The 24,218-nt window shown below is 40.9% G+C and overlaps 1 protein-coding gene across 2 annotated transcripts in view; it reads left to right on the top strand.

Moving 5' to 3' along the window:
* Positions 1-24,218, top strand: part of RASA3 (RAS p21 protein activator 3) — a 277,547-nt gene that overhangs the window by 65,597 nt on the left and 187,732 nt on the right. Inside the window, exon 1 of one of the 2 annotated variants that reach the window (XM_034758102.1) lies at positions 1,436-1,637. The exons of the other annotated variant lie outside the window; for it this stretch is intronic. Within the exon in view, the coding sequence (XP_034613993.1) occupies positions 1,583-1,637 (55 nt within the window). The 5' untranslated portion in view covers positions 1,436-1,582. Of the gene's footprint in view, positions 1-1,435; positions 1,638-24,218 lie in introns of those variants that run through there. 2 annotated transcript variants of the gene reach the window in all.

Here is a 24,218-nt window from a genome sequence, read left to right on the forward strand (position 1 = left end):
ATATAGTCCATTCTATATGCATCCGAAGAAGTGGGCTGTAGTCCACGAAAGCTTATGCTCTAATAAATTTGTTAGTCTCTAAGGTGCCACAAGTACTCCTGTTCTTCTTTTTGCGGATACAGACTAACACGGCTGTTACTCTGAAACTTCCTTCACCAGTTTTTTTTCTTCCCTGCCTCCTTTTTTCTCACTTCTAAAGCACATGGCAAGAATGAGGAGGTTAGCATCAACAGAGCCAGCTTTGGCATTTTGGGAGAAGTCCTATACAACACCATTTTGCTGCTCTTGTCAAATGTAGCTGACTCCTATCCACCAAGATCACACCACTCTGCACAGAGATAGCTTAAGGTTCTTGGAGGGTTAGTGAAAGGATTTGTTTTTTGGCAATATATCCGAGAGAGAGATATCTTTAGGTTGCTCAAGGCTGCTACTACCGAAGTGGGACCCAGCTGGTTGAGTTGTTCCTTTCAGCTGTGGCGATTAGTTTATACTTTGAAAGCCCACATTTGCACAGAAAAGGACTAGAAACTTTTCTATTAAATCATTTATACTTCTTTCTCCAAATGTGGGGGAGATGCGGCAGCCAGCTGTTAACTTTATGAAGCCCAACGCTTCGCTCCAGCACTGATGTGGGTTGTGTTTCTTGGTCTGGTTTCACACATGAGCATGCGAGCATTAAAGCGGAGCTTCCTGCTGTACCCATGTGGTCAGGCAGGGTGGAATTTGCTGAGGACCAAATTGAGCAAAGAAACAATGTCTGGTAGTTTGCAGGTGGGCGTTACTCTGACTGATCGGGTTATCGAGATAGGATGGGGGTTTCCTCCGCCTTTGTTTGAAGGCTGCGTTTTAATCTGGGATCTGTGAACAGGCCATGGAGGGGGTTTCACGGTCAGAGCACCCTGACTTTCTTTGTGGCTAGATGGGAGAGAGATCCTGAATGCTTTCTTTTATTGTAGCAGGGGATGAAGGTTGAGAACAACTGCTCTGTAGCATGTCGTACTGGGTACCATGGGAGGGAGGATCCTGTGTTAGATGGACCCCGGGTGGGAAGATTCCTACCTGGCGTGCACCTGGGAAGAGTAACAAACTTTGGGTGCCCTCCCGAGCTGTCCAGTCCCCCTCACACCTGTGGGTCCCTTTCACAGCTGGGGTGCTACGCTCACCTTGCTAAGGGCCGAGATCGTGGCGGCAGTGACCCGGGGGTCCCCGGGCAGGTAGCGGGGCCCTTCTCGTAGCCCAGGCGGCCTCGGCCCCGCTCGCCAGCTGTTCGGGGCTGTAACACTCTCGCTGTCTCGTTCTCTCCCAAGAGGGAGCGGCCTGGCCGAGCAGCCCAATGAGCGGCGCGGCCGGGCGCTCTGCTGGCCAATGGGGCGGCGGCTGCGGGGGCGGTGCTGGTCTCTGCGAGCCGAGCCAGCAGCAGCAGCAGCAGCAGGCGGGGGCTGCGCACTGTGCTCGCCCGCCGGAGCCGCACAGCCAGCCTCCGACCCACCGCGGCAGGCGCTGCCCGCCTTCCTTCTCCCTGTCTGTGCGTCTCCGCGGTGGAGGAGCTTGAGCGCTGCTGGGAGCCAGGCTCGGCGGCACCATGGCGGTGGAGGAAGAGGGGCTCCGGGTTTTTCAGAGCGTCAGGATTAAAATAGGTAAGAGCAGAAGGGAGCGTCCCCGGCCGCCAACAAAGGGCGCGAGGGGGGCTCTTCGCAGCCTTGGCGTGCGCTCTGGGGCCGCGGGGCTGCGGCTGAAGTGCAGGTACCTTCTTGCACTGGGAGCTACAGTGCATTGAGGCTCCTCTGCCCCAGCCCCGCAGCCCGCCCGCCTGCCTCCCTCCCTCTAAAGCGAGTGCTGAGGAGGGAGCAGCCGCCTAGCTAGGCACTGTGGGATCCCGTTGCCTTTTACAGCAGCTGCGCTGCCTCATCCCTCCTAGCCGGGACGGCTCTGCATGTAGAGCGCTCTTCAGCCTGCCCAGCAGCTGCCCTGGCTGCTGCTTGTCCCTTCTGAAGTTTCTTCGCAAAGGCTCCGCCTCAGAGGGGCGATGGATGCTGAGAAGGACACTAGGGGTCTGTCCTGCCTGAAATGGGTTGGGTTGTTCCTTAAAATCGTGCATCATCCCGACTAGAAACTGACCAGCTGCAGCAGCATCTTTGTCAGTTACAGTTAGAAACTAAACAAAACAGCCTATCCTTGGACTTGTCTTTCAAACGCGCTCTTCCCCACCCCTCGCGTGTAAGTGTATTGGACATGGAGGATGCAAATCTCTGTTCTTTTAGATTCCTAGTCCCACTAGTATTGGTGACAGATTATATAATACGATGGAAGAACAACCTGGGGCATTATCTGCGTGAGCCCCAGGACTTGATTTTTGCTAAATTACACTGAAGAGGTATGAAGAACGGTTTGAAGACTAACAAAGCCAATCATCATTGGTCCTGCTTTGAGCAGGGGGTTGGACTAGATGACCTCCTGAGGTCCCTTCCAACCCTGATATTCTATGATCAGTTTTGTGTATCATTTGCTAAAACTGATGTGAAGAAATAGAAGGGCATAAAATGACTAGCAGTAGGTTCAACTTTAATAAGATTGTCATGCATCTAATATTGCTACAGTCTCATGTATTGTGGAAACTAAGATATTGCTATGTGGCTGTTGCAGCAGGTAGCTCACTTTGTTTTAGAGATGCATTACTATTTTAGCTGCTGAGTGATTTCCAAACCACATTATTAGAAAGTAAGCGACAGATGTCACTGTGTTGTAGATTAAAACTCTCTCTGGTAGTGTTTTGAGTGTGCAGGGCTGTTGGGAAATCCCTTGTTTCCTTAACAGAATAAACCACTTCATTTTGAAGGGGAACACTTTTTGTTTTGCTTTTTTCTCTGCTGTTTGGAGCAGTTGGGAGTTGGAAAGGAAGCTAAAGTGCCTAACTCCCACTGAGGGCTAAGAGAATTAGATGCTTAGTTACTTTTTGTGCTTTTGAAAACCACTGTTGACACGTTGATACTCCTAAAAGCAATTTCGTGCCTACCAACTGTAATGCAAGATAAAGTAAAACAAGTTGGAGAGTAAATCTCATTACTTAGGTAACAAAATGGTATTTCAAGGAGATGGCAACATGTTACCTTGCTGTTAGGATCCTTCCCTCATTAATCCAGTTACGCAGTAGCTTAAAATACAAAATTTGGCTTAAAATACAAAATAAAAAGTTATGGTAACGTGAATGAGAAGTTATATGTGAATCCATCCAGAAAAGCTTATGAATGGGTCTATATAGTATGGCAGGGTGAGACTGGCTTTCAAGTTCCCTTGAAGGAGGAAAAAAAATCACATTTAATGTCTTGTTGTGGTAGGTATATTAAAGGAGGAATTCGTGGAATAGCAATATGTTCTAACTAAAGAAGTAGTAGTAACAGAAGAATTTTTATCTACCATTTTGCATGTAAGAAAAACCACTGCAAGTAGTATAGCATTGACTGGCATTCACTGAAGGGAGTAATGTGATGGTGTCATAACTAATTGACTGACATAATTGAAATATATCTGAGTGACAGAGAAGATATAATTTAACAACAACAGCAAAAGGTTTGAGATTAATCTGACCAAAGCATCTGCTAAAGTTAATCCCATTTCAGAATTTAATATCTGAACCCTTATTACAGTATTTTTTGATTGATACTCAATATTAGAGTAGGTTTCAGAGTGGTAGCCATGTTAGTCTGTTTCAGCAAAACCAACGAGGAGTCCTTGTCTCTAAGGTTCCACAAGGACTCCTCATTGTTAATATTAGCGTAGTGATTCATGGCCATTTATGTACAGTTAGATACAGTTTTCTCACTGTATCTGTGTCATTGACACTAGAATGCCTAACCTTTTGTTCCTAAAATAAATATCTTCTATCTGATGTGGTAGGAGTAACTCCAATAGTTCAGGTAGCAGAGCAGATTGGTATGCACATGAGATTTGACTTTTTAATCCAGTAGAGGGCAATGGTAAATGTATACAGGAGCCAATTTGTTCCTTCTGTCATTTAGTAGTAGTAATCTATTTCAAATTATATTAATCCAACATTCATGGCAAGAGTTCCTGAAGAAATGCTTATATAACAAGTTTTGTTGAAATGTTAAACACTTCTAGGTCTTCAGTATGTTCTCACAGAGGTGAAAGCCATGTCAGCAAAACAGAGGTGGCAGGATAGTTGCCGTTTCTGAACTGACTGGAAAAAATTGGCATGTTGATGTTGTCTCAGTTCTATTTAGTAGGTCTTGTGAAGTGGTTGTGACCTGCATAATTTTGCCAAGATGCTTTAGAATTCCGACTTTCCATCTCAAAGGTGGAACAAATGGTCTTTATGTGCACCCAGAAGAAATAATACATAGTACGTGTATTGCACTCAGTTTTCATGAGCGCTTGGAATTTTTTTCAGATATCTACAAGCTAGAGGTAGACATGAAAGAGGAAATGAGAGGCAAGTAGCCACAATCCACTTCCATCAGCTTTTAGGAGTGGATATCTCCTCATATCTATCTATCTTGAGGTTTTTGTGCCCATCACTAGTATCCAAGTGGACTTCTGTTTGCCCTTCCCTGGTTGGATTTGTTTACATTTTTTGGATATATAAAATATAGCTCACGGTGGGAAAAGCTCTGTCATAATGCTCTAAAAGTGACCAGACTCTGGAACAGTTCTAATCTTCTTTGGAAATTCATTTCTAAGCCAAATTTCTTTGACCAAAATCACTTAGTACTTGATTTTGTGAGCTGTATTGTCCCAGAGGTGCACTTCTGTCATGTCATAGATGGAGAAATGGCCACATACAACAGGGTCCTGACCTGCTGAGGACACTGAATGCCTTGAAATAGCAATGGAAGTGGCTTGTGAGATGGACTCGAGGTCTTGTACTTGTGAATCGCCATGGGCAGATCTTGTCCGGGAGGAAGAAATAGCGTTCCCTAGGAAGCTGCAGATGGAAGAAAGCATTAGTGGCACAAAATGTCAACTGATTGTCCAGGATCAATGATTCTGTTTAATTAACAGAACCACTTCAAGCCGAGTGGGGTGTGATGTCTTAGTTCTTTACAATGTTTCCCTATTTTGAAGAGGATCATGCTGGTCTTGTCTTGATTCAGCTTGAGCCAGTTGCTCTCTCTTTAGGGCTTAATCTTGTGTGGACTTTGTGACATTCTTGTGATTACATTGTTTGCATCTGTGGAGAATGACTTTCTTCTGTTTCCATGGCTGGCATATCATGAGCAATGCAGCTGATTCTGCAGATGATTTCATGTAGATATTGAAGAGGAGATAAAATGAGGTGGATTCCTTTGAGACATTATAGGTGAGGGCTTTTGGGAAAGAGGAGCTGTCACTACGCTAATTCTCCTTTTTGTGGTCCTCTCCATTGGAAGAACTCAGTGCCTGTCTACTTTTGCTCATGGTTCCCCCCTGATTAGAATAAAATCATTATTACAAGAAAGCAGCATATGGACAGAAATAAAAGGGCATTCATTTCCTTTGCTAAATATTTCCCTTCAAGGTCAGATTTTATTTGGCTACTTTTTACTGAAACTGTATTTTCACATTGTCCATATTTTCTTCATTGAAAATTATTTTTTTTACAGGAATCTCTCATACATAAACAAAACAATGTATCTTGTAAGACTAAACAAATGCTTCCTATAAGATTGCTACTTTGAGGAAGTGTGCAGCTCTGATATTTCCATGAGTCAGGGTTTCAGAACCTGAAAGGAAACAACATAAGACTTGTGGCAGATGATTGGCTGGAAAAACTACAAAGAGAGTGCTTCTGCTTGGCAACATAGTTACAGTTAATAATACTTAATAAATATGCTCTTCTTAATTGCTACCCTTTTTTCTCCTTTGACTCGTGTCATTTTACTACTTTGCTTTTATTTCTGTAATTGAAAGTTTAAACTAGTTAAGTACATATTTAGCACATTCAGCATTTCTACAATGGAAAGCTATAACCTGGGTAGTAGGAAAGAACAATCCTACACTGCAGGAATTACAGGCCTGTGTTACGATGGAAGTTAGATTACACAATCATAGTGGTCCCTTTTTGGCCTTAAAATCTATGAACTTTGGTTTTAATAAAATACCTTAAATCTTGCACTGTTGTATCCAGGAGTATAAAATTTATGCTATTCTCTTGATAGTATAACTTAGTGCTTTTGAGTGAGTGTTCAAAAATCATATGTAATAAAACAGAGTTCTCACAGTTGATTACTCTTTTATCTGTAGGTTCAAATGTTGAGATTAGTCCTACAGTACTTCTAGAAACAGCCCCAGAGATATCAATCTCTTTTGAGAGGGCTGATGGATTGGGCCCTTCATTTGGAAGTAATGAGTGAAATAAGACTGGTTTCAGAACATAACTCACATGGGTGATTTCATTGTGTAACTTGGTATAGATGATCTATCCAGCTCAATAGTGAGTTAGAACTGAAACTCAAGAATGTTATAGTGCTCATACCGTGCTTGACTTTATATTAGCAATTTTCAGGAATACTGTAATGCACTCTTGTATCTAGAAATGGGTCATTGTGGAAATAGTAAAGTCAACTAAATCTGTAAACATTGGATAAACATTTTTTCAGCAAGTCACTTTTTTCCTTAATCTATGCTTTAAAAATGATTATTGTGAGAAACACATACTATAAAATATGTCATGGGGTGGGGGAGAAGAATGATTTATTGATAAGCTGTTTCAAAATCAGTAGAGCAGCAAATGATGGAAACTAGGTGAAGCTAATTGCCCATGCCCAGATATATTTAAGAATTCACAAGATCAGAACCACACTAAAATGTTAACAAGTACTACTGATGGTGTGTCGGGGAGGGGGTGGAGTGGTAATTTAAACAGCATTGCTTGTTTGGTATGTTAGCCGTTTATTTAAGGTGTGAGAGTGGATGATTTATGGGGATACATAGTAGATAGACTTTTTCATCTTTAGCTCACCGATTCAAACCTTGTTCAGCTTGGTAGCAACCACATTTGGTTGCTAACTTGTTATTCAGTGTGCTGTGTGAAAGGAATGGTGGTCAGCCCTCTTCCATGTGAAGAGAGCACTACATACAATAAGCTGTTCTGACAGATCCATAAGAGAGTACAAGGGTTGAATGGATATGGAGAACAAACTACCACCTGACCCTTAAGGATGGCCCCACCACCTGAGGACTGAAGTAAATTATTAAGGCAGCATGGTAAAGACTACTCCTGTGGGTTTTTGTCCTTGCTATAAGAATAGCAGTGGATGCTAGTCTTCAGGGCTGTCAGTCTTGTACCTTTCATGGTTTCTAAATTAACTTAATGACACTTTGTAAAATTATACAGATCCTGCACATGGGAACAAAACCAAATATGGTTTCGTTTCTGGAGGGTGAATTCCTAATAGCCAAGGTTACTAGGTCAAAAAAAACAGATTAATTCAGGACAGTAGGGAGTCTGAACACAACTTCCCAGTTTTTTTCTTTCTGGAATTAGCAGGCATGCTATTCTTTGATCCTATGGTCATGGTTAACTAATAGTGATTCTTCTTGAGTCTTCAGAAATATAGCTAGGTGACTTCATCTGGAGGCCAAAGCACCAAGCGTTCTCCGATGGCAAGAGCTCCATTATATGGCACTTGATATTCTAATCTGTGATAGTTTTCCAGAAAATACATTTGTCAATTTATCATTGTACTGAAATAACTTTTTAGGATAGCTTTTATTAGTGGGAAAACAAATACTCTGTTACTGGGGTTATATTTAGTCACAATATTAGCTCCTGTTACTACTTACTGTGTGCCTACAATTGTCTGTTTTTGCATTACTCTGTCTGATACTAATCTCCCTCAAGTTTCATGTGTCAACATGGGGGCTTTTCTCCTAGCTGCTGCACCCAGATTAATAGACTATTCATCCTGGCCATGTTCCCTCGGAAGTTTGTTTCCTGTGTGACAACTAAGGATGGACAGATAAAGGCCTGGTCCACACTAACGCCCCACTTCGAACTAAGATACGCAAATTCAGCTACGTTAATAATGTAGCTGAATTCGAAGTACCTTAGTTCGAATTTACCATGGGTCCAGACGCGGCAGGCAGGCTCCCCCAGTCGATGCCGCATACTCCTCTCGCCGAGCTGGAGTACCGGCATCGACGGCGAGCACTTCTGGGATCGATCCCAGAAGATCGATTGCTTACTGCCGGACCCGGAGGTAAGTGTAGACCTACCCAAAGACTTGAAATCAGCTGCTGTGTAACATTGTTCTGAGGCTACACAAGAGGATTAAAAATCCGACAAACAGCGCAGGCAGGATATAGTCTCTAGGGCCATATTTGTATTAGATAATTGCTTATATATCATGCTGAGATATAGGACCTATGACAACTGTCTGATTGATTACTGTTCCCAAATGGTTGGTTGATTACTATTACCAAGTGCAAAAAAACCCAAAAGTAAATGGTGTAACTTTGGTTATAACTTTAGCATTTTTGCACTTCACATGTTAAGTGATATTTCTCATGTAAAAGCAACTTTAGAAGAAAAAATTCTTTGATGAAAAGAAATGATTGGATGGGTGTGAGGTAGGTACATTTAATTAATATTTATGATTCAATGGTGGGGTCATGGGGCTTTTTTTCTTCCTCACTCTGGCCCAGCATTGCCCACTAGGCTATATAAAAGATGATTCTCTGTTAACTGCCTTCTCCTAATTAGATACTTCATGATGATGATGGATACAGCAATTTGTTGATGTACACTCCTTCCCATCCCATTCAAATGCCTGAGAGAGAGAGAGAGATCTGGCAAGAAGTCTGAAACAGGGAAATAAACATTTTTAAGGGGTTTTCAAATATGGCTGGCATTTTGCAAGCAACAGCGAAGTACTTATCACAATAACAAGGAATGGAGAGAGAGCCAAAACTTTTTAAAAGTATTATTAAAAACTGTCACCTTTTGACTTAGTCCTGACCCTACAGTAAAAATAGAAAGATCTACAATTTAAAAAAAACCAAAAACCTAAAAATACCCATTGATGTGCTATATTGCTAACAACAGGATAAACAGGCAAATCTCTTAGATTTTACAAATAAAAACAAAATGGCATTATAGAATCCTGAAGGGACCTTAAGACTCTTTTCTCCCCCCCCCCCCCCAATTCTCAGGCTAATGAAGGATTGGAGGTCTCACTCTGATCTCATTTACTATTGTAAGTTGGGAATAAACCAGTAGAAGCCAATAGCAAACACTGGCTTGAGATCTGAATGGTCTCTGGTGAATTGATGATTACGGCATTTGATCTCTTAAACCAGTGATATTCAGACTGAGGCTCTTGAGCTGCAAGCCGCTCTTTAATGTGTGTCCTGCGGCTCTTTGCAGCACATGATATTAAACACCATGCGATTTAATTATTAACCAATCAGGAGGCTTTTACTATGTTGTTAACCTATTGTAGTTGATATAATAATACTTGGTCAGTTATTTTGCTGTGAGAATGTGTGTGTGTGTGTGTGTATGTGGCTAAATATTTCCCCATCATATTGTTGAAATATGAAAATATAGTACTATGGTAAATAAAACAATGAATTCACACTATTGTGGCTCTCTTGGGTAATGTTGATTGCTAATTTGGCTCCTGAACCACTGAGGTCTGAGTATCCCTGTCTTAAAGGGAAGGAAGATGATTGGTGCTTAATGCAGACACCCTTACTCTATCTTCCATTCCCTCATGGAAAGCTCCCTACGTGCTGTATGACACTATATACACAGTGATATTTCCCAACATGAGGGAAGTAGCAGAGGTGGTGGAAGTAGATGTCTTGGAATGAAGGGAGAGGCATGTTACTCATGCTCAAATTCTAGGAGAGCTCTCTGGGGGGAAGGAGGGAACCAAGATATCAAACACTTACATTGTTCAAAGGGATCTGGGGGTCATAGTAGATCACAAGCTAAATATGAGTGAACAGTGTAACACTGTTACAAAAGAAGCAAACATCATTCTGGAATGTATTAGCAGCAGTGTTCTAAGCAAGACATGAGAAGTAATTCTTCCGCTCCACTTCACACTGATTAGGCTTCAGCTGGAGTACTGTGTCCAGTTCTGGGCACCACATTTCAGGAAAGATGTGGACAAATTGGAGAAAGTCCAGAGAAGAACAACAAAAATGATTAAAGGTCTACAAAACATGACTTATGAGTGAAGATTGAAAAAATTGGGTTTATTTAGTCTGGAGAAGAGAAGACATAACAGTTTTCAAGTACATAAAAAGTTGTTACAGAGAGGAGGGAGAAGAATTGTTCTTCTTAACCTCTGAGGATAAGAAAAGAAGCAATGGGCTTAAATTGCAGCAAGGGTGGTTTAGATTGGACATTAGGAAAAATTTCCTAACTGTCAGGGTGGTTAAGCACTGGAATAAATTGCCTAGGGGAGGTTGTGGAATTTCCATCATTGGAGATTTTTAGGAGCAGGTTAGACAAACACCTGTCAGGGATGATCTAGATCAGAGGTTCTCAAACTGTGGTCCGCGAGCTCCATTCAGGTGGTCCCTCTAAGGCACACACCTGGGCAGCCACACATGAGAGAATGAAGGGCCACCCACCTAATTAGTGGAGCAGTGTAGGCGTGGCTCCGCTAATTAGGTGCCTGGACCCTGGAGAAGATGCACATGAACAGAGAGGTGGTGGCCTTGGAGGAGTAGGGGGGGGGGCAGGGGGGTGAGAAGGGGGGGGGGGGGGAATTTGGGACGTGCAGTGCTGAAATGGCCAGAGAAAGAGGCGACTTTCCGGGGCTACTGTGGCGGGTGAGAGACCCCCTCCGCCCCTTCTTCCTAGCCCAGCTCGATGGGTGCAGCAGTGGGGGAGACCCTCCCCTTTCCCAGCCCCAGCTTGGGGGCTGCTGTGGAGGAGGAGGGAGGGCACATCCATGGTATTAAAAAAGATAACTCATATTTTGATATCAATAGTCTTATGTGCTTTTATTTGTATTAAGAATTTTTTTATATAGTGCTTTTATCCAAAGCACTTTACAATAGTTAGCTAACGGTACAAACAACATTTGGAAAAATCATTAAGAGGTCCCCCAAGACCCTCACCAATTTTCAAGTGGTCTGAGGGGAGGAAAAAAGGTTTGAGAACCACTGACCTAGATAATATTTAATCCTGCCATGAGTGCAGGGGACTGGACTAAGTGACCTCTCAAGGTCCCTTCCAGTCCTATGATTCTATGATAATGACTTCGGACTCCTAAAACTCAAATAGCAATACTACAGCATTAAGACATGATAGGGTAAGTGTTAGAGGTCTGTTTAATGTCTCAGGGAATTAAGACATTCCAGACATATGTTAATGAATCACTATACCATGTGGTATTATGTCTTAATTCTATATTTTAAATCTACTTTCATCCATTTAGTGCTGGTAATCAAGGAGAAGCTTACAGCAGTTTTCAAACATCATTGCATCGCGATCCCCTTCTGACAACAAAAATTATTACACAATCCCAGGAGGGGGGACCAAAGCTTGAGCCTGCCCAAGTCCTGCCACCCCCCAGGGTGGGAGCGATGGGACACAAAGCCCAAGTCCCATCACCCTGTGCAGGTGGGCAAAAGCCAAAGCCCTCGGGCAATGGGGCTTGGGCCGCAGGCCCCAGCAAGTCTAACACCAGCCCTGGCGATCCCATTAAAACGGAGTTGCAACCCATTTTGGGGTCCTGACTCACAGTTTGAGAACCGCTGGCTTTGTATGTGCTTTAGTGATGACAATAGGCTGTATTTTGTGAGACTGAAGTTGATGAGAAAATTGTACATTCTGAATAGTTTTTTTTAACTTTTTCTGCTTTGTACTAGCAATTTATTTGATCATAGTGCATTTTAAAAACAATTCCTCTGTCATCAGTTCTTTAACAATGTCTTTAATTTAACGTATGTAATGGAGATTGATTTTAGGCTCCAGTTATAAGCTTGATTTATTTTCAGCCGACACCTAATTTCCCTCCCCCCCCCCCCCCCCACACCAACTTTTCCCTGAAATTTCATGTGCCACATCTTCCAACGGCAGAAGTTTTTTGGGGAATTTTGGAAAAGCCTAAGACTTCTAAAGTTATGGTGTTCTGGTAATTCCTGAAGTTCACTGTTGGAAATTTCTGTTTGTGGTTCATCTGATCTTCAAAATGGTTTGGCCTAGGAACTTGAAGTCCTTAAAGTGTTTTTTTCTCAAATAAAAATGTTGTTTAGTATTTATGCAGTTTTTGGAAGAAGATACTCAACTGTTGGGTGGAGGTTCCAGTTTTTAAACCTTAAGTGTCTCTTGTTTTCATATCCAGCTAATTAGGCTGAATTTGAGACCCCGTCTGTCAGCTTTCTCCCTTTTCTCACCTTCCCAAATCCGATGTGGACAGAGGGAAGAGGAGGGGAAGGTCTCTGCATAGGCCCAAAAGCAGCAGTTCCTTGAAATCCATTTACTGAGAAGAGGAGAGCTGAGGAGAAGAGCAACCAAGGATTGTAGCAAGAGGGAGAAGTCTTTTGGTAGACTGAGGCGAATGAGTGGACTGGGAGGAATCTGTTGTTAATGTTTTCCTGGGGTGTGGGGTGTTACTGATGGATTTAAGCAATCACTGTGTAGTGAAATACCTACTTTGCATCAGATATGTAGAGTTTATATGTAACTTCTTTCATACATTCTGGAAAGTTCATTGTGGCATTTTCTTAAATATCTGAAGTTTGGCAAAAGTTCTTAGATTTTTTTTTCTTAACTTTTGATATTCACTTATCCTATTTATTCCTAGAACAAACAAAAACTTTTGACTATTTGTTTGTTTTTAATTAAAGGCAGAACAGACGACAACTTCTAAATCTTCTTGCACCAACACCACCTCTTATGAAATATAAGCTTCTTCTGTCATGCTTTAGCATGGATTTATTTCCTCCTGAAGTCAAGGCTATACTTGGGCTTCTGTCACTGTACTGCTACTCAAGAAGATTTCAAAATCTATCTGGAAGGACAATTTGCTTTAGAAGGGCTGATAGAATATTTGTGTGTTCCTGTTTCAAAAAGTGAACTTGCAAAATTCAAGGCATTAGGTTAAATAAATAGCAGGCAGAGCTTCAGGAACTCATGAAAGAGTACTTTTCCTAACCTCCTTATGAATACTACACACAAGTGGGTTATTCTGTCAGTGACAGTTTGAGAGTGACTGGTTTTGTGTACATTAGCAAGTTACTTCTCAAGCTCTCATTAAACTGAATTTTTCTCCATTAGTCTTTAAAGAAAATAATGGTAACCATCATCTTCAGTATATTTTTGTACTCATATGTTTATAATTTGCATTAGTAGGAAGTAATTTAGTTTTAATTTCCAAATGTAGAAAAGTTGGCAATTTGCAATACTATGTTCTCAAATGTGTTTCTTGCTATGACAATTTATATAACATTTACATACAAAAACCAATATTAAAAATTCTGCTTAGATTGCAATGTCAAACAGTAGAAAATTAGGAAATGCCAACTTCATGGTTTCTTTTGCAGCCTTAATTCTGCCCCCTGTGCAATGACTCTCTGACTTATGGTGTTAAAGTAACAATTTGGCATAGGATGGGAAAGACTGATGTACTACTACATCAGAGTATTTCTGAAAACATTAATATTTACAAGCTACTTATAGCTTATTTTACGTTTAATCAAAAACTCCCACAAGAAAACAGAGTGGTGGCCTTCACAAGGCTTTAGTTTGATTTCTTGCTTGTATTTCCCAGCTGGTGTTGGAATACATCTGGAATCTATGAAATTCCTTTCTTTGTTCATCATTTCCTGCTTCATTCAATGCTGTAGTGTGGGGTTCTGAAAGCCTATTTCTCTAGGCTTTAAAGGTGTATTCTTCTAGCATTTACTGACTTTTTAGTGATGGTTAAGTTTTTTGTGTATTTTACGGTATAGTGTGACTGTACTGCTAAACTTCTAAAATGTGCTGTTTGAGTATTCCAGTCAGAGTTGGCCTCCCTGAGTCTCTGGCACTAGTTCAGCCTACTACAGAGTGTTGAGGAGGAGGGAGGCAGAAAAGGGAAAGAACAGAATTTGCTACACGGCATGAAAGCTGCCGTTCTGAATGTCTCTCTAACCATAGAACGTACGTGTGTGTGTGTGTGTGTGAGAGAGAGAGAGACAAAATTCAACCTATTTTGTAGGAAGCATGGAATGTTACTTATTACTGTTGCTTTTTTGGGTTCTAATTTGAAAGATGGTAACTGCCATAGAATAACATGAGTACAGCATTGAACAGTTACGTTTTAAACACTCTCTTTTTTGAGAGCATGAATGAATGCTTAAGTTGTGTGAGTTTCTGAGTGATCCAAAAACAATGTTCAGTTTAGAAAAGTGGATGCAAAGCTGTAAATTATATTGTTACAGAACTAACACCCACAAAAGAACCTTGGGACTGCAATTGTTTTGATTGACAGAATGCAGTCTTTATTTTTAGTAATACTTTTAGTTTTTGCTGGCAAAACATCTAATAAAGAACAATATGCCTCTATTATGAATGCTTACATTCTCAGCTTCTGACTCTGAATATTGATGGGTAATGGGATCACACACTGTTTCATAGTGTGGACTACATCTTAATAACAGGTGCCTTGTGAACAGTTCCCTGCCTATTCGTTACTGCACAGAGTAGCGCCCCTCCTCTTCCATTTCAAATTGTGTAATATCTCTGTGAGAACTACAGGCAGTGCTTGCACGAAGAACTCAATATTAGGGAAGTATTTATTTTATTTTTAGTAGTCCCTTTTAATGCAATTTAGCAGATAGAAATGACGATGGGAGCCAGTACTGCCAGCTCTCCACAGACCACATTTGGAGAACTGCTGTCTTTTTAACTTTATATCTCTATGAATTTTAATGTATTTTAACAGCAATCCTATATCATTGGTTACATTAAAAGACAATACAGCAGTCACATTATACTTAGTGATAATGTATGCAATCCTTTGAGGTATAGAAAGTATTTTCTCTTGCAACATATGCAAAAGAAGTTCTTTAGCTATGCAATATCAGAATCTTAAAAGTAGGTAGGTGACATTCTTCAGTTATTGGATGGTGGTGGGGGAGCATGGGTAAAGGTTACTCTTGGTACACTATTCTTTCACTTAAACAACAATAAAAGCCCTGATCAAAATGACATAGGGACAATGATCATGCAAAGTGGGTATGGTTTGGAGATGGCACTGGATTCAGTGATTGCCTATAATCACAAACAGCTCAAAGGTGAAAATATATTAATGCTGCTTGACCATCAGTTGATGTGACACAGCTGATCCTATGGGGGGATTGTGAGAAGAAGCTGACTGCCATGCCAATATGATGAGTATGGACATATGCCTTTACCATACATGCTTTCTAGTGGATAATATTGTCTCTAAGTAGCAGCCGTGTTAGTCTGTATCCGCAAAAAGAAGAACAGGAGTACTTGTGGCACCTTAGAGACTAACAAATTTATTAGAGCATAAGCTTTCGTGGACTACAGCCCACTTCTTCGGATGCTCTAATAAATTTGTTAGTCTCTAAGGAGCCACAAGTACTCCTGTTCTTCTATTGTCTCTAACTATCCAGTGTCAAAGAGTGGAATATTGCATAAAAAATATTGCAAAAGATGTTGAGGTTTCAGACCAACCAAGGGGGAGAGAAAGCTGGAGCCCTTCACCCCAGAATAAATAATAGCCCAGAGCACTCACCTTGGATGTTGGAGACCCAGGTTGAAGTCCCTGTGGTGAGCTCTGTTCTGTATTTCTTTTTTGGGGGGAAGAGGGTATTTAGTGAAAGGACTATTGCTGGAGGTGTAAACTGCTTTCTGGAAAGGAAGATGCTGATACTCTGGGGGCTACTCTAGGTCTTCCACATTGATCTAACTTCTAAAACAGCCTTTTATTCAGCTTTACTGTGGGCTCCAGGAACTGATCAGGGGTTTATAGACTTAGCCATAGACAGTTTAATCTTATTGCTCTCAGTCTGTACTCTACAGATAACCCAGATGGGATGGTACAGTCTCATACCATTGCAAGGTATTTAATAATGATAGTTTGTAAAATGAACTAAGTGGGCCAAGTCATACTTTTCAGGTGTCACTTTTCTCGATTCATTAATTGTCTAATTTCAGTGCTAAATGAGTTTTTCCAGATTGAGAAATATGACTGGACATACGGCATTAGTCTGCCTAATGACTCCTTGAATATTTATATTAACTCTTTCCTCTAATGCTATGTTATTTATATTCATGATCATTTTCAGCCTACATTCATAAGTTTGCTGGCAAACCTAGAACTGATATTTAGAAATTGTAAGTGAGTGTATACACACCCTCTTACCCTTGCGCCCCCCCCAAAAAACCCCAAAAAACTGTTAAAAGAACATCATTGAGTGATTGATTTTGCAATCTTAAAAGCCAGGATGCATTATGATAGTATGGGATTGTGTAATTAAAGACTATTTTTTTTCCCAACAGGACCTCTACCTCAATCAGTACACGGCATGGGCAGTGCTCATTTAATGAGCACCTATTCAATACCGTATTTTGTTTTCTCCTTAGTGTTCAATGTGTAGCCCCCAGGCCTTATATATTGCACACTGTTCAAACCCTGCTTTGAGCACAGAATTATAACTTTTTCTGGGGCTTTTCCATGGTGCTTATCTCTATGCTATTGAAGTGTTCATAAACATTACTTTATTTTCAGAACATCCCTGTGAGATGAGGGGGTATTAGTTCCCCATTGTAAAATGGAGATGAGGCACAGAGATTGATTTTTTTTTTTTTTAAACCACTAATTTTGTGTCCCTAACTTGATGTATCTAGGACCTGATTTATCAGAGTACATAGCACTTCATATGTTCAAAGCACAGCTCCCATTGACTTCAGCTATACCTGGGATTGCTTAGCTCTTCTGCAAATCAGGTCCCAGGGTCTCAAGTCAGGACTTCAGAAAAATGAGAAACACAGCATTAGTGACTACCTGTAGAAAGTAAAGTGACTTGCCCAATATCAGACAGAACTCTGTACCAGAGGTAGGGATAAAATCCAGTTCTCCAGGGCAGCATTCAACTGCTTTAACTAAGAGACAGTTCTCTTCCTACGATTCCCCCCGCCTCATTCACTACACATCACCTCACCTTCACAACAAATGAGGCAGATGTCCTCCAGACAAGTCTCCTGTAGTACATAACCCTGATTAATCCCCAAAGCAGGTCCATTCAGTGCCCTGAGTGATGAAGGGAATAAAATAGCATTTGATAATGTCTCCTGGCCCAGTCTCTGTCTCTCTCCTCTCCCCCACTTTCCTAGCTTCTTGTCCTCTATTTGGTTCAGGCAGCTGCTTCATCCAATGCTCCTGACCCAGAGCAACCAGGAACTGCAATTGCAAGGAAAGTCCTGCTTACTCCCAGGCTGGGGCGGTGTGGACAAGATCTTTGGGAAATTAAGCTACAAAGCTCTAACAAGTGTCTGAGTATGTAGAAACTATATTTCCCCCCACACATACCCCAAAGCTTATAACTTGACCAGATTTGGGCATATTTTCATGAGGATGCTGAAAGACCAATCTTTAACAAAAAGGCCACTCTACCAAATTTCAATTCTCTGCTCTGACTTACCTTTCTATAGAGTGTTTTTGCATCACTACATGTTGCAACGTCCATTCCCTCACTTCTGCATACTGACAGTATTTGGTACTTTTAGTATTGCAGTAACACCTACAGACCCCAGTCAGAGATCAGGTTTATTGTGCTTGGTAAGTATGCGTATGTAATAAAGACAGTCCTGTCTCACTTTCCAATATAACAAGGTAGTGAAGCAGCATTCTAGGTTTCATAAATGTAAGAACATTACAGGCTCAGCCAGTCACCTTACCAAAGAGCTCTGGGTCATTTATATTTGAAATGTAACCTTTTGCTTAGCCTTGGTACGTGCAACTCTTTTGAAATATTTTCTCCGCGTCTATCTACATAAGAACATAAGAACGGCCATACTGGGTCAGACCAAAGGTCCATCTAACACAGTATCCTGTCTTCTGACAGTGGCCAATGCCAGGTGCCCCAGAGGGAATGAACAGAACAGGTAATCATCAAGTGATCTATCCCCTGTCGCCCATTCCCAGCTTCTGGCAAACATAGGCTAGGGAGGCCATCCCTGCCCATCCTGGCTAATAGCCATTGATGGACCCATCCTCCATGAATTTATCTAGTTCTTTTTTGAACCCTGTTATAGTCTTGGCCTTCACAACATCCTCTGGCAAGGAGTTCCACAGGTTGACTTTGCGTTGTGTGAAAAAATACTTCCTTTTGTTCGTTTTAAACCTGCTGCCTATTAATTTCATTTGGTAGCCCCTAGTTCTTGTGTTAGGAGGAGGAGTAAATAACACTTCCTTATTTACTTTCTCCACACCAGTCATGATTTTATAGACCTCTATCCTATCTTCTCTTCCCCCGTCGTCTCTTTTCCAAGCTGAAAAGTCCCAGTCTTTTTAATCTCTCCTCATACGGCAGCCGTTCCATACCCCTAATAATTTTTGTTGCCCTTTTCTGAACCTTTTTCAAGTCCAATATATCTTTTTTTTGAGATGGGGCAACCACATCCGCACGGATTTATATAGAGGCAATATATTTTCTGTCTTATTATCTAGCCCTTTCTTAATGATACCCAACATTCTACTTGCTTTTTTGACTGCCACTGCACATTGAATGAATGTTTTCTGAAAACTATCCACAATGACTCCTAAGATCTCTTTATAGAGTGGTAACAGCTAATTTAGGCACCCTCATTTTATATGTATAGTTGGGATTATGTTTTCGAATGTTCATTACTTTGCATTTATCAACATTGAATTTCATCTGCCATTTTGTTGCCCAGTCACCCAGTTTTGAGAAATCCTTTTGTAGCTCTTCACAGTCTGCCTGGGACTTAACTATCTTGAGTAGTTTGTATCATCTGCAAATTTTGCCACCTCACTGTTTACCCCTTTTTCCAGATCATTTATGAATATGTTAGATAGGACTGGGCCCAGTACAGACCACTGGGGGACACCACTATTTACTTCTCTCCATTCTGAAAACTGGCCATTTATTCCTACCCTTTGTTTCCTATCTTTTAACCAGTTACTGATCCATGAAAGAACCTTCCCTCTTATCCCATGACTGCTTACTTTGCTTAAGAGCCTTTGCTGAGGGACCTTGTCAAAGGCTTTCTGAAAATCTAAATATACTATATCCACTGGATCCCCCTTGTCCACATGTTTTTTGACCCCCTCAAAGAATTCTAGTAAATTGGTGAGGCATGATTTTCCTTTACAAAAACTATGTTGACTGTTCCCCAACAAATTATGTTCATCTATGTGTCTGACAATTTTGTTCTTTACTATAGTTTCAACCAGTTTGCCCAGTACCAAAGTCAGGCTTACCAGCCTGTAATTGCCGGGGTCTCCTCTGAAGCTCTTTGTAAAAATTGGCATCATGTTAGCTATCCTCCAGTCATTTGGTACAGAAGCTGATTTAAATGATAGGTTACAGACAACAGTTAGTAGTCCTGCAATTTCACATTTGAGTTCCTTCAGAACTCTTGGGTGAAGGCCATATGGTCCTGGTGACTTATTACGATTTAGTTTATCAATTTGTTCCAAAACCTACTCTAATGATACCTCAATCTGGGACAGTTCCTCAGATCTGTCACCTAAAAAGAATGGCTCAGGTTCTTCCTCGCATACTCAACCGTGAAGACCAATGCAAAGAATTCATTTAGTTTCTCCGCAATGGCTTTATCGTCCTTGAGTGTTCCTTTATCATCTCAATCATCCAGTGGCCCCCTGGTTGTTTAGCAGGCTTCCTGTTTCTGATGTACTTAAAAAAAAAAAAAAAAAAAATTGGTATTACTTTTTGAGTCTTTGGGTAGCTGTTCTTTAAGTTCTTTTTTTGGCCTTCCTAATTATATTTTTATACATCATTTGCTAGAGTTTATGCTCCTTTCTATTTTTCTCATTAGGATTTAAGTTCTAATTTTAAAAGGATGCCTTTTTGCCTCTCTGCTTCTTTTACTTTGTTGGTTAGCCACTGTCAAGGCTGATTGCCCACTCTGGCACTTCAAGTGCAGAAGGTGGGGGCACTCAAGGATTCTAAAAATTAATATCAGAGGGGTAGCTTTGTTAGTCTGGATCTGTAAAAAGCAACAGAGAGTCCTGTGGCACCTTTAAGACTAACAGATGTATTGGAGCATAAGCTTTCGTGGGTGAATGCCCACTTCGTCGGATGCATCTGACGAAGTGGGCATTCACCCATGAAAGCTTATGCTCCAGTACATCTGTTAGTCTTAAAGGTGCCACAGGACTCTGTTGCTTTTTAAAAATTAATACTGGCCACTCCAGGCTTGTATTAAACTTCCAAGGTTACAGCTTTTCTCTGACCTTGGATGGGTAGATGTTGCCACCACCCAAGTGCGAGAACCCAGGAAGGCACACTTGGAATTTCTTCCTCTAGGGTACCCTCAAGCCCTCTCTCTCTTGCACACCCTCACGCACCCATGCCTACCCTCCCCCCCCCAGGGAGGAATTGGTAGCAAATCCGAAGGTAGGAGGCAATTTGAATGAATGTGATCATGAATGATAGATGTTATGATTTTATGGAAAGGAAGGAGTGAGAGAAGCAGAATCAGGAGAATGGACTTAAAAAAAAGCAGACTATAAAAACTCAGAGAATTGATAGTAAGGTACTATGGGAAGAAAATCTAAGGGAAAAAAGGAGTTCGGGAGAGCTGGCAGTTTCTCAAGGAGACAGTCTAAAGGCACAACTGCAAATTATCCTTCTGTGAAGGACAGCGCGCACCATATGGGCCTCTTACTATTCTTTCTATCCAGGAGCTCTTTACAGAACTGAAAAAGTCGATGAGTCACTAAGGAGTCACACAAAAGAACAGCATGGGTGTAGGGACAAAATCAGAAAGGCTAAGGTACGAAATGAGTTATGTTTAGCAAGGGATATGAAAGGCAATAAGAAGAGGTTCTTTAAATACATTAGGAGCAAGGGAAAGATGAAGTAAAGTGTAGGTCCTCTACTTAGCGGAGAAGTAGAGATAATAACTGATGACATCAATAAGGCGGAGGGGTTTAATGCCTATTTTGCTTCAGTCTTCACTAAAAAGGTTAGTGGTGACCAGATACTCAATACAATTAATATTAACAAGAAGGCAGGAGGAATACAAACCAAAATAGGGAAAGAACAGGTTAAAGAATATTTCAATAAGTTATATGTATTCAAATCTTCAGGGCCTGATGAAATTCATCCTAGAGAACTTGCTTCAGGTAATTCCTCAATCTCAGAACTGTTAGCAATTATCTTCAAGACCTCAGGGAGGATGGGTGAGGTCCATGCAGACTGGAGAAGGGAAAACATAGTATCAATCTTTAAAAAGGGAACCACAGGGATTTTTGACCAAAAATAGCTCTGAGCACCCCTACTATAAAAATTATTCCAGCACACCTGTCTGGGATGGTTTAAGTTTACTTGGTCCTTCCTCAGTGCAGGGGGTTGTACTTGATGGCTTCCTTAGGTCCCTCACAGCTCTACATTTCTATGATTCTATGAAAAAGGGAAGTGTAGTTACAGTCATGTGGAATATTGCTACGTGTTGTGTAACACAGTAACTGTGGCAATAAAACACATCCTGCTGTATGTTACAGCAGCTAAATTTCACTTTTTTGCGGGGAGTGATTTATTTCATCTTCTGTAGTTACTCTTAGTTGAGAGGATCTGCAATTTCAGAAGTGGTGTGTTGTTTTTTTTTTTTTTTAAATGGGGGGAGAGGGAATGGGGCTGGAGGTGTATATGGGGCACTAGATAGCACTTGTGATTGGCTTTTGGTTACCTAAGTTAATGGTGATGGTTAACTGGACTGTTGAGAGAGTTAGAAGAAAACTCTCCCTTAAATATAAGCATGTAACCCTTTCTGCTGTTTTTTGTCTTTCTCCATTTTTTTTTTCTTGCATTCTGTGTGGTTTTCTTTCACCCTCTCTGCTTAGTTCTTCTGGGTGTCTAGTTTTCATGCAGCAACATATTTTAATTATTTTATTGCCTTCTTTTTGCAATTTGCAAATCTTGTTCATTTTTTGGTGTATCTGATGCCCATATTCTTATTCCCCTCTCAGCTATCCTCTCTCCCCAGTATGCCAGTACTGCTCCTCTGACCAGCAAGAGGAAGTTGTTAGGCTAATGCAAGGTCTCAGTCTCTCTTTCTCAGCAGAGTGAAACTGGTAAGATTCCACATGTTTCTCTCCATTGCCTCTGTGGGAGCAGCACAAGAGGGAAATTTTACAAGTGTATGGAGAGGGGGATGCATAGAATGTCCATGATCTTAGGCTAGAGATTAACCCCTGTGTGCAACCAGTGGGTCTCGTTAAGACCCAGAAGGGGGGTGAGAGAAACCTGCTCATTTTGGAGTTTCTTGCCTCTTTGAAAAGCAAGGACATGCCCACATAATAGTTCCTAGCACCATTACTTCCCCAAAGGAAGGTAAGTATAATGATCTTTGTTTAGATGGGAAAGTGGAGGCATGGAGAAGTAACCTGAAGCAGGTACACTATCTTTGACAGAGCTGGAAATCCAGAGCTCCTGAATTGTATCATTTTCCATGGACCATACTGCCTCTGAGCTATTAATTGAATTAATGGTAGTTCAGAATTTGAAGAAGAAAATGCTCCAAATTAATCTACCACTCCCAAATTTGAAGGTACCCCCTTCCCCTCTCTCCATATGTACAATAGTGCATGCATGTAATTTATAAAATGACTGTGGTAATATGTCATTTTAAAATGAAATAATGGTAGAGAGATCTGAATAGACAAAACAGATTTAAGCCTAAAAATTTAGTGAAGCATGGCAAATAGGATTTAATTTGAGGGAACACAGCTAGAATTTACTCATCATAATGTTCTATCCTTAAATCCTCATTAGGGAAAAAACTAGAGGAAGCAGTTGTTAACAGTATAATATTTGTGGTTTGGGTAGGTTGAAATGTAACTTAATAGTACAAACTGATTTAAAGAATTCTGGTCTGAATTGAGTAACTTGGAAGATCCAGCCCCATAAAAATGGGAAATACTGAAGGATTTGTAGTTTGTTCTGAATAATGGCCACATTCTGATGAGCGATTCTACCACAAATGATTATGTGCATTAAAAAAAAAAAAAATCTATGGCATGTGTGCTGTAGATCCCTATTGCATAGCAGCAAGTGCTGAAGGATACTGGTGATGTGAATGTGCTTGCTTGTCTGAGATCACAGGCTAATAAGCAGTGAGATTAAGTAGGGACATAAGGAATAAAAGCAATTACCCTAAAACACTTAAAAATTATGTTGTAAAGAAGGTAGCAGAGAACCTGACATGAAACTGGGCTACTTAGAGGTGCAAAATGAGATTCTGAACATCAATTCCAGAAAACATTTCTGTTAGGGAAGGTTTCTTCTGCTAACCACTTCAGATACTGCTAGAGCCACAGCACTGCAGCATAAATGAATTAGATTAGAAACCTTTGTTTGGACTGAAAGATACAGCAACAAGGAGGAAGTGGAGAGAAGCTTAAAGGACACATTTATCTGGCAAAGTGGCTCTTTCCTTCTGAATATCTTCTAGTTTTGTTAAGTTGTAATATTTATTGAATATAAATCTTTTCTGTGTGCTGTTTATAGTTTACACCTTCTGGTGGTAACAAATAAACAGCTTCATTTTAGATACATTAGATATATCATTGTGGTTAATTCCATTCTTTTGTCAAGCCTTTTTCTTATTTGACAAGAGGTATATGGGAGTTGGGGAAGAGGAGACTTTTTCGCATTCTACAACTTCTACCCATCCTTACCCTTTTCAAAAACATCTCTGTGTAAATATAAAGCACACACATCTGTCAATGAATACAAGAATCAGATTATTTTAGCTAATTATTTTGTAAGGGTCATTTTCTTTAGATGGTTAATTTAAACTTGCGAGTTACTAATGTGATTTCCCCTGGGTATTGGGGAAAGTAAACTGTCTAAATGAAAAGGAGACAGGTTTATCCTTCTCAATATATGAATTGACTGTATAAACTAAAACAAAAAGGTATTGTTAAACTAGTGCAGCAGTTCTCAAACTGTGGGTCAGGACCCCAAAGTGGGTTGCGACCCTGATTTAATGGGTTGCCAGGACTGGTGTTAGACTTGCTGGGATCCGGGGCCAA

Source organism: Trachemys scripta, chromosome 1 (assembly GCF_013100865.1).
Source record: "Trachemys scripta elegans isolate TJP31775 chromosome 1, CAS_Tse_1.0, whole genome shotgun sequence".
Classification (NCBI taxonomy): Eukaryota; Metazoa; Chordata; order Testudines; family Emydidae; genus Trachemys; species Trachemys scripta.